Source organism: Cynocephalus volans, chromosome 15 (genome assembly GCF_027409185.1).
Source record: "Cynocephalus volans isolate mCynVol1 chromosome 15, mCynVol1.pri, whole genome shotgun sequence".
NCBI classification, from domain to species: domain Eukaryota; kingdom Metazoa; phylum Chordata; class Mammalia; order Dermoptera; family Cynocephalidae; genus Cynocephalus; species Cynocephalus volans.
Genome location: NC_084474.1, coordinates 73,704,728 through 73,721,069, shown reverse-complemented (window position 1 = coordinate 73,721,069; position 16,342 = coordinate 73,704,728). Strand labels below are relative to the sequence as shown.

The 16,342-nt window shown below is 35.5% G+C and overlaps 1 protein-coding gene across 9 annotated transcripts in view; it reads left to right on the top strand.

Annotated features, from left to right (window-relative positions):
- Window positions 1-16,342, top strand: part of ENPP2 (ectonucleotide pyrophosphatase/phosphodiesterase 2) — a 103,041-nt gene that overhangs the window by 29,004 nt on the left and 57,695 nt on the right. For all 9 annotated transcript variants that reach the window (XM_063080160.1, XM_063080168.1, XM_063080164.1 and 6 more), the window contains exons 2-5: window positions 2-104; window positions 9,540-9,695; window positions 13,908-14,033; window positions 16,071-16,131. In XM_063080160.1, the coding sequence (XP_062936230.1) occupies window positions 2-104; window positions 9,540-9,695; window positions 13,908-14,033; window positions 16,071-16,131 (446 nt within the window). The remainder of the gene's footprint in view (window position 1; window positions 105-9,539; window positions 9,696-13,907; window positions 14,034-16,070; window positions 16,132-16,342) is intronic.

The window sequence follows — 16,342 nt, the reverse complement described above, 5'->3', positions numbered from 1 at the left end:
GATAATATCCCTGTTCACTTTTGCCGTCGGAGTCAATGTCTGCTTAGGATTCACAGCAGGTCGAATCAAGAGGGCAGAAGAGTGGGATGAAGGTCCTCCTACAGGTAAGTGTAACAACCATTTGTATTTCCAGTCTTTTGAAAATATTCTGCACTAGGTACTCAAGAAGCCCGTTAAGAAATTCGTCTTTAAGATAATCTTGCAGTATAACTAAGCTAGTCCTAGATTTCTCTGGGATAAAACCAGCTATGTGTATGATTCAGGTGAGAGACTATGGTTTTAACGAGAGAACATTTATGATTGCTTCCTGATAACTGGCTATTTAAGTCCTCATACTCTGAAATTTATAAGTGTTAAGATAAAATTGTAACTCTTATTCATAGACAAGGCGAAAGCAAAAGTGATGAGAACAGGTGTTGGTTTAATATTGGAGGAGATACACGAATCTGATTTGCTGTCACGTGTTACAGGATATAGTATTTGCCAGCAGCAAGTTCTGACCTAGGAAGAAAGAGGAACGGAAGTAAAAAAGGCAGTGAACTGACTTAATGAAACTTCAGAAATTTAGGACTTTAAGGTTAAGATTTACCTTAAGTAGGAAGAACATACAAGAGAGGAGGTGCTTAAAAGAGCTTACAGAATTGATTCATACTCATTGTGTTTTCTTTCGGCATAAGGAAAGGTACGTTTTAATAGTGTACCTTGACTTAACTAATAGAACCGAAGTGAAAGAGTTTCCTTTTACAATATGCTGCACCATATCCAGTGTGGGGATTCTCATAAAGGAGCTCCTTGTGTAGATGGAGGGGGCTTAGCTGACCAGGTCTTAAGCAATGAGTTGGTTAATTTCCTGGAAATTGGAGCTGCTGATGGTTTTAGAAATAAAAATTACATTTTAAGTAGTGGGTACTCTAGGGGGCAATATTTTCTTGACTTTCCCTGATATCCAAGCATGTTTGTCTGTCTTCCTCTGAATTTTGTGTTTCTTTATATTTCTTGATCTGACTACTATAAAGACCATCACCTGTCTATGTTAAGCCAGCACAAACTTTTACTATTTACCAAACTATGAGACATAAATTGATGGAATACTAAATCTTTCTTACATCAGGTAAGTTACTTTTGAATCATGCCAGAAGGTTGGAAGAATAAATATTCAAAGTGGGTTAGTGAGTTGAAGTGGGGTGTGGTTGGTGTAAAAAGTGAGAAAATAGGTTAAAGTTATTGCAGCCCCAGGGAGCCAGATGGACAAAATGAATTGTCTTCTTTTGGAGAGGGAGAGGAGAGTGGATTGCTGGGCCAGAGAATGCTGTGTTTTGTCTTTTTTTATTGGTAGAAAATGCTCTCTTCAAAGGCTTCTTTTTCACTCCCATTAATGCTGACTATGAATGACAAGACAGGGGAATCGATCCTTAGTATGGTCATGTGGGTAAGCTGGCAACTTGAGAGCCAGCTACAGGTTTTTCCAATGTACCCTAAGAAAGAACATCATTCTGTTTCATCTTAATATATTACTTTGGCTAAAATAGATATTGAAAAATTGAATGCTGTTTCTTTAACGAAAGCATAAAATCGAGTTACTCATTATTTTCAGAGCTGACTTTTTTTGGAAAACAGTCATGAAAGTTCTTGCACTGTGGTTCCATTTAACTTGCTGTGTGACCTGGGGCAAGTCACTTGAGAGGTCTGTTTTCTTAGGTGTACATTGAGGAGCAGGCATAAATGATTTCTAATTTTCATTCTGAACTAAAAAAAAGCCCATGATTCTATCCATTCTGTTTTATTGCCTCTTGCATTTTACGTGCTCTCTACTGGAAAACTTGGAAAATATAGATCAGATTTATTAATCCTTGAAAATACTTTGTGTATAATAAATTATTTCCATATGTTATAAGAACAGCTATAAGAACTGATGAATCAATGCTGCTTCTGGAAAAATAGCATAGTCTATGTTATAATCTATAAATCTAAATAACCTTGGATATACTAAAAAATGTTTGCTTTCTGAATTGTTTAATTAAATCTTTGATTACTTTACCCCTTTATGATACCATCTAAAATAATTCATTAGTTAAACTACCTAAATGAAGCTTAGGCTTAGGGTACAATGCAATTTAAATCTGAGTTTTAGGGTTTTGATATGTCTGAATATATTTTCTTTTTCTTTTTATGTAGCTCACCTTCTGTTTTAGTCACTGTGGTTCATTTCTCCTGAATAAAGACCAAAGATAAACTTTGGAAATTGAGTGAAAGCATACTGCTGAGAATTTAAGCATTTCTATCTTTTTAAATGCTACATGTGCCTAGAAAGAACCTTTCTCCAATAATACAGGTGATTAGGTATTCTGACTGTTAGCAAACCCTTCACATCAGAAAACACTGAATGCATTTTTATATATGTATTAGAATAGACACTAGGGGGGAAGACAGCCATGCCTATTTTCAACAACACTTTCAGGATCCAAAGAAATCTTGGGAAGCTCAGTGTTTCAAAGGTATTTCAATAAAAAGAAGGAACACAAAGGATATTAATATATGGCCAGCTTCAGACTTATCAGAGCAAGATCCACCATTCAAAAGCATGCAGTTTCTTCTTTAGTAACTGTAGCGCCTCAGAGTCCTCAGCAATAGCTGAGAATGTTCTGCACACACACATGCATACCCTCACTGCTGCCCTATGGACTGGAGTGTTAGTTTCAAGGTTGTGGCAGTGCAAACAAACTGTTATAATTAATTAACTAGCACACTTGTTAGCTGGATTTATTGTTAAGGACTAGAGATCTATTGGAAGTAATGATGGAGTAGGATTTCTTATACCAGATCATAAAAGATCTATAGGTTTATTAAGAAATATAAAGTGAGTGGAGCTAATTATAATTTTGTATGGTAAATATAATGGGCACTCGGATAATGGAGATAGCTGAAATAAATTTTCAAAGAAAAAGTAAGTAACAAGTACAATTCAGTTTGACATCTTTGTCCTATACAGCTGATGTGGACTACTTGATTTGCCTTTTAGACTGCAAGAAAATTTATGTGTATACAGGTGTGCATGCACTCATGTACACGTATGTTATATGTTTGTGGGGTTATGGAGGAGTCTACTTAAATGAACCTTGTGATTTAGATACTCTTTCAGTCTCTGGGTGGAAAAGGAATATCCTCTATGAAGTATAAGCAATTTGGTTCTTGAAAGACAAAGAAAAATTTGTGAGCTTGTGAATAGCTGGCTAATAAAGACTTGAAAGCTCAGTCCAATTCATCATCATTTTTGGTTGCTTGAAAGGAAAATTGAAAAGTATATGAATGAAATTCATGGGTAAATATGAACTAGAGAGTGTCACTGACAACTTTATGGGTAAAGCTTTCCTTTGAGAATCATAGGGAAAACAAAATGGTACTGGGAACAGGAAGGTTCATGTTCATTTGATAACTTTAGGAATCTCATTCTATAATGAAAGCTATTTAAATATTGGCATGCAGAATGTAGAAAACTGTAAAGCTGACAGGTAAACCAGCCATTACTCTGTGAATAAAACTATCTCATGAGGAATATCATGTCATGTGACTTTATGTTAAATCTAAAGTAGAAATCAGAGCATTGAAGTCAATAGAATGAAATGATCTGAATTAGAATCTCAGGAAGGCACAGATTTTTCAGTTTTTTGTTAGTGGGGCTTTGGTGTAGTGATTCTTCATTTATCTTAAAACTGTAAAGAATCTTCTATTTTGTTTCCCCCCAGAAATCTTAGTCTTTGATGGAGTTCAACATAGACAGTTGATTCAATAAAAATCAACAAATCTTTCAAAATTATGTTTTGAAAAGAACTTTTAAAATTTGGAATCTATGCACAAAATTTGAAAAATCTTTTGTAAATGAAAAAAAATTATAGTTATAGTGAGATGATCTAAAATTTTATCCAGGCCTTTGCTAGCTCAAATGAGGCCTAGAGTTCTGATCTTCCAACCAGGAAAATAGGGTTAATGTCACATCTATTTATCTGAAAAAGTTTTTGAAAACAAATGTCTTATTAAGGCTGATGAGAATAATAAGATGTTAAGTATACTATGTTACATTTAATTTGTCTTCGATTATGTTTGAAGGCCACTGTCCAAATTTGTAACTTATTGAGTTAACAATACTTGTGGTTTAAAATGTCAGTGTTTCATTGTTTGGTGACAAATTTGCAAATCACTCAGATTTATACTATTGATTATCATTAAATGCTATTCAGTGGTTTAGATGTTGAATTAAACTTTCTGACTTTTAACTTAAAGTACATAGAAATCTGTTTGTGAGGTCTTTCTACATGAGGACATTGTATTTATAAATACAGGTGTTTGAAAACTTCCCAGGGGGACCTATTTATAAAAAAAGAAAAAAAATGCCTATGAAATCTGGCCCAGCAGTGTGAAGAGGAGGCAGGAACGGCGATGCCACAATTATAGGTACTGACAGAAAGTGATGTGTTTAGGAGATACTGACATGCGTGCCTGTAAGTCCTGCTTGTGAAGGGATGAGGTCAGAAGCATGAAGAAACAATGGTAACTTCCATACGAGAATGTAAGACCAGAGAGAATGAATCATATCCTCCAAGAGGCATAATACAGTATTAAATTCCAGAGTTGGGCTGCGTCTTGAATGTCACCCACACTGTCCTCTGGTTTCCCCTGCGGGTTATACTTCAAACAGGGCAGAGGACACAGGGGGACCCATCCTGTTTTAAAGTTCTTGAGGAAAGGAGGCAGCATAACCACAGTCTATGACACCTTCAAGGCTTCACTCTCACTTTCTGGAACCACGTGGGCTGAGAAAGAAAGCAAAGTGGGGAAGGACACGGATAGATAGCAGTATCCCAAACCCTGAAAACAGGACCAAGCAAAACTTAGAAGAAGGAACCTTCCAACTTTAGGCTGAGCTAAATGTTTTCAAACTTAAATACTGCCACCCTTGTTGGCCATCAGCCAGATTTGAAAATTTTCATTTTGCAGAGGGATTTAGAGGGAAATATGATTGGGAGCCCAATGAAGCAGTGTTTCAGTCACAACTTTTGTCATCAATGAGACTCTTTCTGATAGTCTAATTAAATTATCAGTACTTTTTCCTCATATCATGGAAGAAATGGCATCAGAATTCTACAACTCCACCACTGTATATGTATGTTGTGATGGAATATTTTAGAAATCAGGTTTTACTTAACTAAGTAAAGAAAATTTTGCCTGTTTCTATCAGAATTATGAATTTGAATGAAATAAATCATTTTACATTGATTTTTTTTAAATCAGGAAATTATGGTTCTGTGAAAAATAAGAAGCATATAGCATTGTTATGTGAATCACATGTGCATGCTTGTATATACATGTGTGTATATATACATACACCCATACGTACACACACAAACATTTTAAAATTTGAAGTCCTGATTTTTAAAAACATGTATCTGTGTTGACCTGTAGCATTTGTTTTTCAAGATTCTGGACCTGATTTGTATCTTTGAAGTTAAATAACTTCATTTAAATATGGAATTAAAAAGGCAGCCAAAGAATTTGAATTTCATAAAAGTATTGGTAAATTACTCATAAAAAATTCCAAGCTGCCATCATACTGACATATTTCTGAGTACTTTTTGTTTGTTTTTTAGTTTTGTCTTCCTTCTTAGTCTGAGCTTTTTATGAGGATCTCAGTAATGATGGTAATTATATAATACCGTAAGTGTATTGATCCTTCAGTTTTCATCACCACTCTCAATAAGTTATGGAACCAAAGTGCTCACATCAATGTTCTCTTGATTTAGGTTCAGTAAAGGAAGACTTAACAGATTTTAAAACTCAGAGTTATAATAAATCAAGGAATCCTGATTATGAGTCCTGAGAATCTGTTCTTAGGCTGGATGTGGGGAGAAGCACAGAGAACCCGGATAAGGAATAAAAAGCCAGAACATGAAGGATGAATTACAGAACTCCTAGGAAAAGAATAGGGACAAGTGCTTGTCATGGAAGAAGATGGCTGGGGTGGGACAGGCCCTGGAAAGGCAAAGTAAATATTATACTCTGTCACTCTATTTTACTTAAAAGGGGTTGGCAGCTCAGATTTTGGGGGGTTATTGGATGAGAAGAGGTCCTACATGACTCAAACTATCTTCCCATTTCTTCTTGAATTCAAATCAGTCACGAATGAATTTTGGCACAGGTATCCCTAATCCACACATACACAGGAATTTACTCTTATTTGAAGCTGTTTATAACTCAATCTTGAGTATAGTACTTTTTATGAGATTTATCTTTGCATTATGAGTAGAAGTTCAATTCTTTCTAACAAAGCTGTCTTCAGTTTAAGTCTTGGCAAGGAGTATAACTGATAGGGCCAAGCTATTGAGTGAGATTCAGTTATTTTTTTTGAAAAAGCAAGGGACAAACTTAAGACTAAGTAATGATGTCATAAGAAAATAGTAACAATCATCTTGATAGAATAGATGAAGAAAAATTAAAAAATGGCAAATATTCATACGAATATTTTGAAAGTAAAGAAAGAAATAGGAAAGAAATTATGATGAGGGGAAAGCAAAGGGCATGGATGAAGGAAAATTTTAAATGCTTGCTGGGACATTATGAAGAAGAGGAGACAGGATAAGTAAATATCTGTAAGCAGTGTGCCTTTAGATCTCTTCTTATCTCAGCTGTAAGTATAGCTTAGCATATTAATGTGCACAGCTCATAGGTATGAATACTACTCAGAATTTATTAGATAGCTGTTGGAATGATTCTATCTAAGAATACCTTTAAAAAAAAGGAATATTCACTTATAAGTGTTTTCCTTATCTTTATTGTTACTACAGAACTTTCTCTATTTTTCCTTTTTTCACTTCTTAACCCCACCTCCCTTGTAGTTTCTTCTGGATCAGCATGCACTGTTGATAGGTTGGCCAAAGTCAATAGAAAAATGTGGTTTATGGACCAGAGGTGAGGCACTGCATTGGAAACTGACATTATTTCCTAAAGTTAACTGGTGTGGTTTGTATGTATTTCAACATCCCAGAATCAACCATGCAAAAGCTTTTCATGTCTCATGGTCTAGTGAATCTGTTTGCTTTACTTGAACCCATCTGTTGCTTTAAAGGCTAGGATTGGCTGATTCGGACTTTAAAGAGGACAAAGGACTAAGGGATAAACAGGATGTTCAAGTAAATGGTTTGGGTGAACCCAGAAATGTCATTTAACATCTGTTCTCCTGCTTCTTGTTTTTCCTTGATTTTAAAAGTAATACATATAAATTATAAAAAAAGAAGATTCATAAACATCTAAATAAGGAAATAAAATGACAAACATAACATTTGTTAGGATATTTACGTGTAATATATATGATATATATTTTATATACATGTATATGTATACACACATGCACAGACACATGTATACACATGAGGGTGCTTCAAGAAGATGGTGGAAAAATAGAATTCAAAGATAATATGAATCTTTACATGAACATTTTGAAGTACCCTTGTGTGTCTCATATATGTATGTGTGTATATACATATATATATGAGAGAGAAAGGACGCAAGACAACTATCTGTAAATTTGTAAAATGTTAGAGATTTCAAACTACAAAAAAGTAAAGTCTCTTCCTCTCTTTTTCTCAGTTATCTTCCCCAAATGTAATTCCTGTAAACAGTTTCTTATAGGGGGAAATGTTTATTTACACCTGCACTTTAAAAAAGTTAGGTACACTTGCACATTTTCTCAATTCCTGCGCCATCCTCTCTCTGTGTTCTCTAGCTCGGGCTCTGTTTTTATTGTTGTTTTTATCTTTGTTGCTCTCTTTATCTCGATTTTTAACACAAAATCTAATATAGAATATCTAATGCCATAATGCTGTTCTGTACTTTGCTCTTCAAGAAAACTTATTTATGTATCTTGTAGATCTTTCCATATTAGCCAACACAGATCTGACTCCTTTTTTTAAGGAGTAGGCAATATCCCACTTATGGGTGTAATGATTCTTTCTTTCTTGATGGAGCCAATAACTTTGGCTGATTTTAGGGTTCCCCCCCATAATTACAAAAAGACCACCATGAGCAATGGACATTTTTTTGCACATATATCTTGGCAAACTTCTGCAAATATATAAAAGAGATAAATTCCTAGTAATGAAATTTCTGAGTAAGAGAGTAGGCACTTAAAAGTGTTGATAGATATTTCTAAATTGTATTATATTTTATAAAATTTTGCATTCTCAGAAACAGGTATGATATGGCTTATATTTCTCATTTATCAGAAATTATTTTGCATACTAGGATGAGGATCTGGCTTAATTTTTTCTAGTCACTACTTACTAATTCATCCTTTCTTCATCTGACTTGAAATGTTTCTTTTATTATAAGATAAATTCTTATATATTTTGTCTTATTTCAGAACCCCATCCACAACATGGACCTGCTTATTTTCTAGTACCTAATTATTTTAATTATTTAACTTCAGAATATGTTTTACTATCTAGCTTCTACCAAATTACCTTTCCTTTTTAATGTTTATTATTTTTATATATTTATTTTTAAATAAACTTTTAATATCCTGTCAAGTTTCATGAACTCTAGATTTTTTTTTATTGTGATTGCATTGGATATTTAGTTTATTTGGGAAGAATTAATATTTTTACCTCTGAGATGGTATGTCTTTCCACTTAGTTCGATCTTCTCAACATTTTTTTTTTTTTCGGTTTTTTATTTTGTTAGAGTTTTAGTATGTTATTCATGTAGTTTCTACACACATATTATTAAATTTATACCTAGATATTTTATCTTTTGGGTACTATTGGAAATGGAACTTCCTTTTAATTTTTGAACCTATATTGCTTGTATATTAAAAATTTTCATGTCACTGAATTCTTTTTTTTTTCAAATATTTTGTTGACTCTTGGGATTTCCAGACACACAAGTATGTCACATGAAAATAATAATTGCAGATTTCTTTTTGACAAGCTGAGACTGTGGAGTTTGTGTTTGTGTAACATTAGCTCGGATTGTAAATGTCTTCTGTTCTAATCACGTATGTTCAAACTGTTCTCAGAACACTTGGGATCTACTTTTGCTTACAAAAAGCTATGAATTTTTTAATGGGGCAATGAACTCTTGTTTCTAAGTATAGGTCAAAGTACTGTTCTCTGTTGGCATCATTAGCATACACAGCGGCATTAACCATCATAGATTTGTAGTGATAATGATTATAAATCAAACCAGTAGCCAACATCTGTTACTCTTTCTGTATGCCTGACACCCTACTGAGTGTGTTACTTGGGTGGTTTGGTTTAATTCTCATTTCAGCGTTGAGTTCCTTTTATGAATTCCCCCACCTTACAGATGAGGAAACTGTGGCACAAGAAAGTTCAGCAACCCACCCAGTGTGCATGGGTAGCAAGTGATGGAGCTGGGCCTCTTAAGCAGGGTCTGACCACAGCACCGCCCAGTGTGGCTTTCCAGTGCCACCCCTCCATGGTGACACTACCCACTCCCTAATCTATTGCCTTTGCTCTTGTTCTTTGCAGTGTTATCAGATTCTTCCTGGACCAACACCTCTGGATCTTGTAAGAGCAGATGCTTTGAACTTCATGATGTCGGACCTCCTCCTTGTCGATGTGACAACTTGTGTAAGAGCTACAGCAGTTGCTGCCATGACTTTGACGAGCTCTGTTTGAAGACAGGTATGTAACTTTTGAGTTCTCTCTAGCCTCAAGTAAATGGCTTAAAGACTCCCTGCTGTTGTACACTGTGGAGTTGCCACCCTGCTTTGGTCTATTCAAATTATGGGTTTTAGTTTTATTTCTTGAATGATTACTGATTGTATGATAGGCACACCCTGTGTGGATGACTGTTGCTTCTACACAAGGCCCAGCCAAAGATAGTTCTTTGCAGCTTCAGTCATTATATGCTGGTTTGGGGAGTGTTTGTCGTTTTTTTTTTTTTTTTTTATCTTTTCCAGGCTTTTTTTCACTTTCATCATTTTCGGGCTGGTCGGTTAGCTCACTTGGGAGAGTGTGGTGCTGGTAACACCAAGGTCAAGGGTTTGGATCCCCTTACTGGCCAGTTGAAAACAACCCCCCCCCCCATATTCATCATTTCTGTCTCTTCCTACCAATTCCTACATTTACTACTAGGATAGGAAGTCTAAAATTGTGCATATTCTTAAAGTGTTGGGTTTAAAAAAAATGTATTTTTGCTTATTTTCCCAGTTTCTAGCAGTTGTTTTATTTCGTCTTGTCACATAGTGACTGTTGATCTACCCTGATGTCATTCCCTGTTCTCTGTGCAAGTAGAAAATTGTTACAGAATTCTATTCGGGGTCTTGTGCACTGAGTAACTCTAAAATCTTCCTCTAAAGTCTTCTTGATTATCTTTACATTTCTTCTGCACTAGGACAGTTAATAGAACATACAGGCTTCCAAATGAATGCACATGAGTTGAGAAAAAGCAACTTTGAAGACATTTTCCATTCCACCTGTTCTGTTTTCAAAGCCCAACATTTCAGATAGGACTTTGGAGGTACTGCGTAGGCTACCATGCTTTTGGGCAAAACCACAGTCAGACTACCTAAGGAAGACAACAATTGACTCTGTTCTTAACACCATTAGAAGCAGATTCCACATCTCCCTTTACAAGTTATTACTTGTTTTTGGACTTTTATGAGTAGATGATTCTTTCAAAAACCTTACTCTTATTATCATTAAAGTTAGTAATTACTTTCTAATGATATTATTAGAAACAGAGACATTATTCTCTTTTACCTAAACAATGTCCCCTTAGTTTATATGAAAACGAACCATCAACTCCTTTACTAGTTCTGAATTGTTAGCCAACCCGCATAAGAGGAGCTTTATCGGGCTTTTTTTTTTTTTTTTTTTTTGCGTAACACATTTTCCAAACATTTAGGTACTTTTTTTGTTGATTTCCCTTGGAACTTCTCCCAGGTTCCTTTAGTTGTGGTTCTGCAAACTTAATTGCTAAGACCATTGTAAACTGAATATAGGGATGGAATAGACGTTTCAGCAGAGGTCTTTGGCTCTAAAACGTTATCTCAAACTAGCAGTCTGTGTTTGCTTGGCACTGAGGAATTTGCTGAAATTTTATGTTTCCTCCTTACTTTGAGTATCTTGTCCCTGACACATCATCTCAACATTCCGGATTTGTGGTCTTGGAGTTCCTTGCAAAGTTTAACGGGTCCCCTGACTCTAGCTTTGCCCTCTCTGAATGTAGCTTATGCCTTTCTTCCCAGCTTTAATACAGATGGAATATAATAACATTTTATTAAGTCGTTTATTTCCCTGTGCACAAAGACAACATATGCTGAATGTGGAAGAATCAAATATAAAATAATAAAAGGTTGAGGGAGAAAACAAAAGTCTCAGGTTCCACTATGCTGACATGAGCACTCTCTAGAAATGAGCACAATGTTTCAGTGTAAACTCTGACTACTACCTGTGTGTGTGTTTAGTATGTATGTATGTGTGTATGTATATTTATATAAGCATGTATATACCTATGCATGTGTGGTAGAGTACTTGTATTTGCAAACCTTTATGCACATCATCCTTTCGAATGGCTACATTGTATTTCATTGAACAGTTGTAACCTAATTCACTGAGTAACTAATCAACATGTATGTTTCCCCAAGTTTTGCTATTATTTATTTATTTATTTTGGCAGCTGGCTGGTATGGGGATCCAAACCCTTGACCTTGGTCTTATAACACTGAGCTCTAACCAACTGAGCTAACCAGCCAGCCCCAATTTTGCTCTTATGAATGATGTATCAATGAGTGTTGTTCATGCATATTCATACTTTTGTTATTTTCCTTAAGTTAAATTTCCAGGAATGGGATTTTGGGATCAAAATGTATATGCATTTTTAAAATTTAAGTGTATATTACAAAATTATACTTCTGAAAGCTTATTTTTCTATTAAAGGGCATAAGAGCTTTTCACCACTTCCTTTTGAGCATTGGATATTCTCATTTTTAAAAATCTTTTTTTCTGATTTGCTGGGTGACTCTCATTTTTCAATAAAGTTAATTATTTTTTTTTTTATGTTTATTGCTATGCTTGCCTTGAAAATTACACGGCTGACTGATTGTACTTTGCTTGCAGTTCACTCTGAACCTTGAATTTCTTTTTACTACATTCTTACACAAAGTAGTGCCTTAATAAAGTAGCTTGTTAACAGTGATGCTCTTTTGTAAGCGAAGGGATTTTCTAATGTGAGTAGAGGAGGAATAAAAGTACATTGGTGGATAGAATAATCCTTGAATTGGAACCCCTCTCCCCCACAATCTCTATTAGTCAAAGCAACCTTAGAAAATTGCTAACTATTGGGAATAAAAAGCTCAGTTATAAGCAATTCCAAGCACTTAATCTGTTTGGGAAGAGACGGGAGTGGAAACAGGGGGTTTTAAAAATTTGAGAATGTTACCAGGATGCAAAGGTAATTCTGAAAGAATGGGAATTGAACAGTAGTTGCATGGATTTCTGATGAGTGACCTGCTAAAAGAGGCAGGGACAGCATATTTGCATGACAACTAATATTTCTTTATTCATTTATTCCCCTAACAATAGTGTCTCTTGGTAGAATATTACTAAGGAGCAGCATTGCTTTTAAAATTATTGCTTTTCACTCATGACGTATTTTAAGAGATGGAGACCTGAAGTATGCATATGTCCTTTAGCTCAGTGACACCTTTTTTGACCAGTCTATCTCCAGGATTACCCCCATTTTACCCTGTCACTCTCCACCAATGCCATCTGTTATTTCCTTCACAACACTTAGCACAAACTAAGCTGATGTTTATTGGTTTACTTGCTTATAATCTGTCTTTTCCAATTGAAGTATCAGCTCCATGAAGACAGGGATTTTTGTCTCTTGTTCCTCACTACATCCCCAGCACTTGGAGCATGAAAAACATCATATAAAGATTTATTGAATGAATGAATAAACTGTGAAAGTTCTCAATATGGCAGTCCTGAATTTAAAGAATCATATTTTATTTTCTTGGTCATTTCCAATTAGATTTAAGAAATACTTGTTGAACACTTAGCATGTGCTAGGCATAGTCTCAAAGTCTTACACTCTGCACCTGCAAATATAATGGTGAAAAGAGAGATGTGATTTTTCCTGCCATATAGCTCATAGTCCAGAAGATGAAAAAGTCAAACAAAAAACTATAGCACTCACTTTAAAATGAAAAGATTACTTTTCTGAGTGTATCTTGGTAGAGTTGTGCTATGAGCTCTCAATTAAGTACGTGCAGAGGGAAATCTGTAACCCATCTGCTGACCTCCTGTAGGGACTCTGACCTGTCACTATAGGTAGGGCCACATTTTGGTCAATGGTTGGAATCATGAGTGTTTTAATGCCCCTTTATACTCTTTATATCTGTTTAGGACTTTAACCTCCAGGTGCATCTTATAGCAAGTGGAGACAATTTAGTTGCACTGTCATTTGTATTTAAATCAAACTAATTAAACTTAAGTAAAGCTACTTTTGAAAATAAAAGAGCTGAACTTTAGGGATTATCCCTACAATGACAGATACTCCTATCACAAATCTTAGATACCATGCATTTTTGGGGGGTCTTTTAGGACACTTTGAGATTGGTAGGAATACTTGTTTGCCTTTCAGGCTTCCATTTTTCTGAAGGAGCCCAAGTGCATTTTGACTTTGCCTTCTAATTTGAAAAATTAGAAATTCATCTTATCTGTAAATCCTCCAATGATCATCTAGGCCTCAGGCCAACTCATATTTCATAGGCAGATTAACTGATGTGGGATTTTAGCTCTTTTGGTTGGAAACCCTTGTAAACAATTGTGGCCTCTTTCATCTGGTTTATGTGTAACAGTGAAAATGTTTTATTGTGATAATTTCAGCTCGTGGCTGGGAGTGTACTAAGGACAGATGTGGAGAAGTTAGAAATGAAGAAAATGCCTGTCACTGCTCAGAGGACTGCTTGGCCAGGGGAGACTGCTGTACTAATTACCATGTGATTTGCAAAGGTACATGTTTTTGCATTGGCTTGATATTTAAAAGAATAAAAACTGTAAATGCTCCAAGAGACCCTGGATGTTATGAACATAACACCTTGGATATAGGTTTGGGAGGAGGGAAGAAGTTGCACTTTTTAATGTCTAATGTTTCTCTCCTAGTTTTGCCACCCTGCATTTCATTGATCTGAAGTAACAAGGAAATAAACCAGAATTCTAGAGTTAGAATCATAACAATGAAGAGATTTCTAAACTTCCTGTCTTGGTTTTAGGTCAGGTTTCCTAGAAGCAGAGCCGGAGACAGGAATTTGTATGTGTAGTTTGAAGGAATGCTCTGCAGGAAAATCATGCAAGGGAGCAGGGGAAGCAGGATAGGGAAGTGGGGGTGGGCGAGGCAAGCAAGGACTACTGCGGGCTCTGAAAAGTACATCCACGTTGCTGCTCTTGAGGCAAGGGAGGATGACTTTCATACCCCTTGGATGTAAGTGGCTCATTGAGGCCCTGGTAGCAGCCTGGGGGTGGGGGTGGTTGCTGGTAAAGGGAATCAAGGCACCCACAGCTCCTGTAGTACCCCAAAGTCATACATGCACGTGTGTTGACTTTGTATGGTTGATTGTGGAATATGATGCCTTTATTCTAATAATTAATAATAATCAATGGACTACAAAAAATATAAGAGATGCGGTTCCTGTCTTTAAGGAGTTTAAGGCTCCATGTCACCCTCTTATAGAAGTTAATGGAGAAGACCCAAGAATCTTTATCTGTAGTTTGTAAGTCACTTTTTAGTTTCAAATTGTCCTTTTTCCTATCTGCGGATATTTCATTCAATTTTTTGGCATGAAACATTTAAGAAGACTTTATGTTAAAAGATTTCAGGGAAAAAAGTCAGTTCTGAAGTAAGTGAGGTGTTTAGTTGTGGCAAAAAGATATCATATTAATGAATTTGGAAAATTTCCCTCACCCAACTATTGGTATTATTGATAAAGCATAAAACTAATTGAGAATATAATTTTCTTTCCTTTTTAATTATACTACGTAATAAGTGTACCAAGAAACCACAAAGGCTATTAGATGAAAAAATAAAGGAAAAGAAGAAAAGTCCCAGGTATTATTGGTCATTGAATCATCAAACATTGGCTTTTGCTGGTTTAAAAATTCTAGCTCCACTACTTTTGTAGGGCCCATGTGTATGCCCTGGGTTACTACACGTGTGGTAAAATTTCCCTATTTTAAGGAGCATAGCACTTACTTACCCGTCAGTAGTTAGAGTCTTACTGACCAGGGGAGATTTCCAATGCTCTTTCCATGGGAGCAGCTTCTTCAAAGTGTTCATCCCAAATTGTATTCTGCTCAAGACGTGTGATTTTTTTCTTTGTCTTAGAACAATTTAAGGCAAATGTTTTTTGATAACTTTCCTTTTCTCCAAAGGAAGCCTTATTTTTATCTGAGCCTCTTCTGTCTCCATTCTTAGTATTTATCCAGGAAAGACTTAGGTTAGGGCTCTCAGATCTCGGTGGAAGATAGGAGTAAAAGATAGCATTGCTTTTTTATTTCTAAAGACAAGGACTGTACTCAGATCCATTGACAAATAATTTCTCTATTGCAGTCTTCCACCTATCATCCCTGTATATTCTAAGCCTTTTCCCCCATGTAAAGAGAAGTTGTGTCATGCTTTCTATGGCTTTGAGATTTTAGTGGTGGAGAAAAGAATGTTCCATCTAATGACCAAACAGTTTATTTCTGGATGGATACAAACATAAAATTTTGTTCACTGACGCCACTGTTTTTTTTTTTTTATCTACAAACCATTTAGACTCGGAAGGCTCGAATAAACACCACTTGCGGTTATTAAATCTTAGCTTTCCCACCATGTATGGGTGTACTTTATAAGCCAAACCAGACACTAGACTTTAATTCAGAATTTCTTTTTAGATGATGTCCCCAAAGCAAATATCAAACAGAACACACGTCCTGGAATTGTGTGCTTCAAGGCTCTGGATGGCATTTATAATTAATTTCAACAAGAAATTTACCTGTTTTTCCTTACAGGAGAGTCGCATTGGGTAGATGATGACTGCGAGGAAATAAAGGTCCCAGAATGCCCTGCAGGGTAAGTGTATTTTATGAATATTATAACCTTTTATATATTAGTTGATAATATATCACAGAAAATGGATGGGCAGAAACAATGTAAAACTGAAATCCTTTTACACAGGTAAACTTATAAATACTTACATGTAATTCACCAGTTGAAAGCTGTAAAGTACATATTGAAATAGCAATAGATTTTTTTTTTTCTCAAATGTCCTCCTATCACCCCT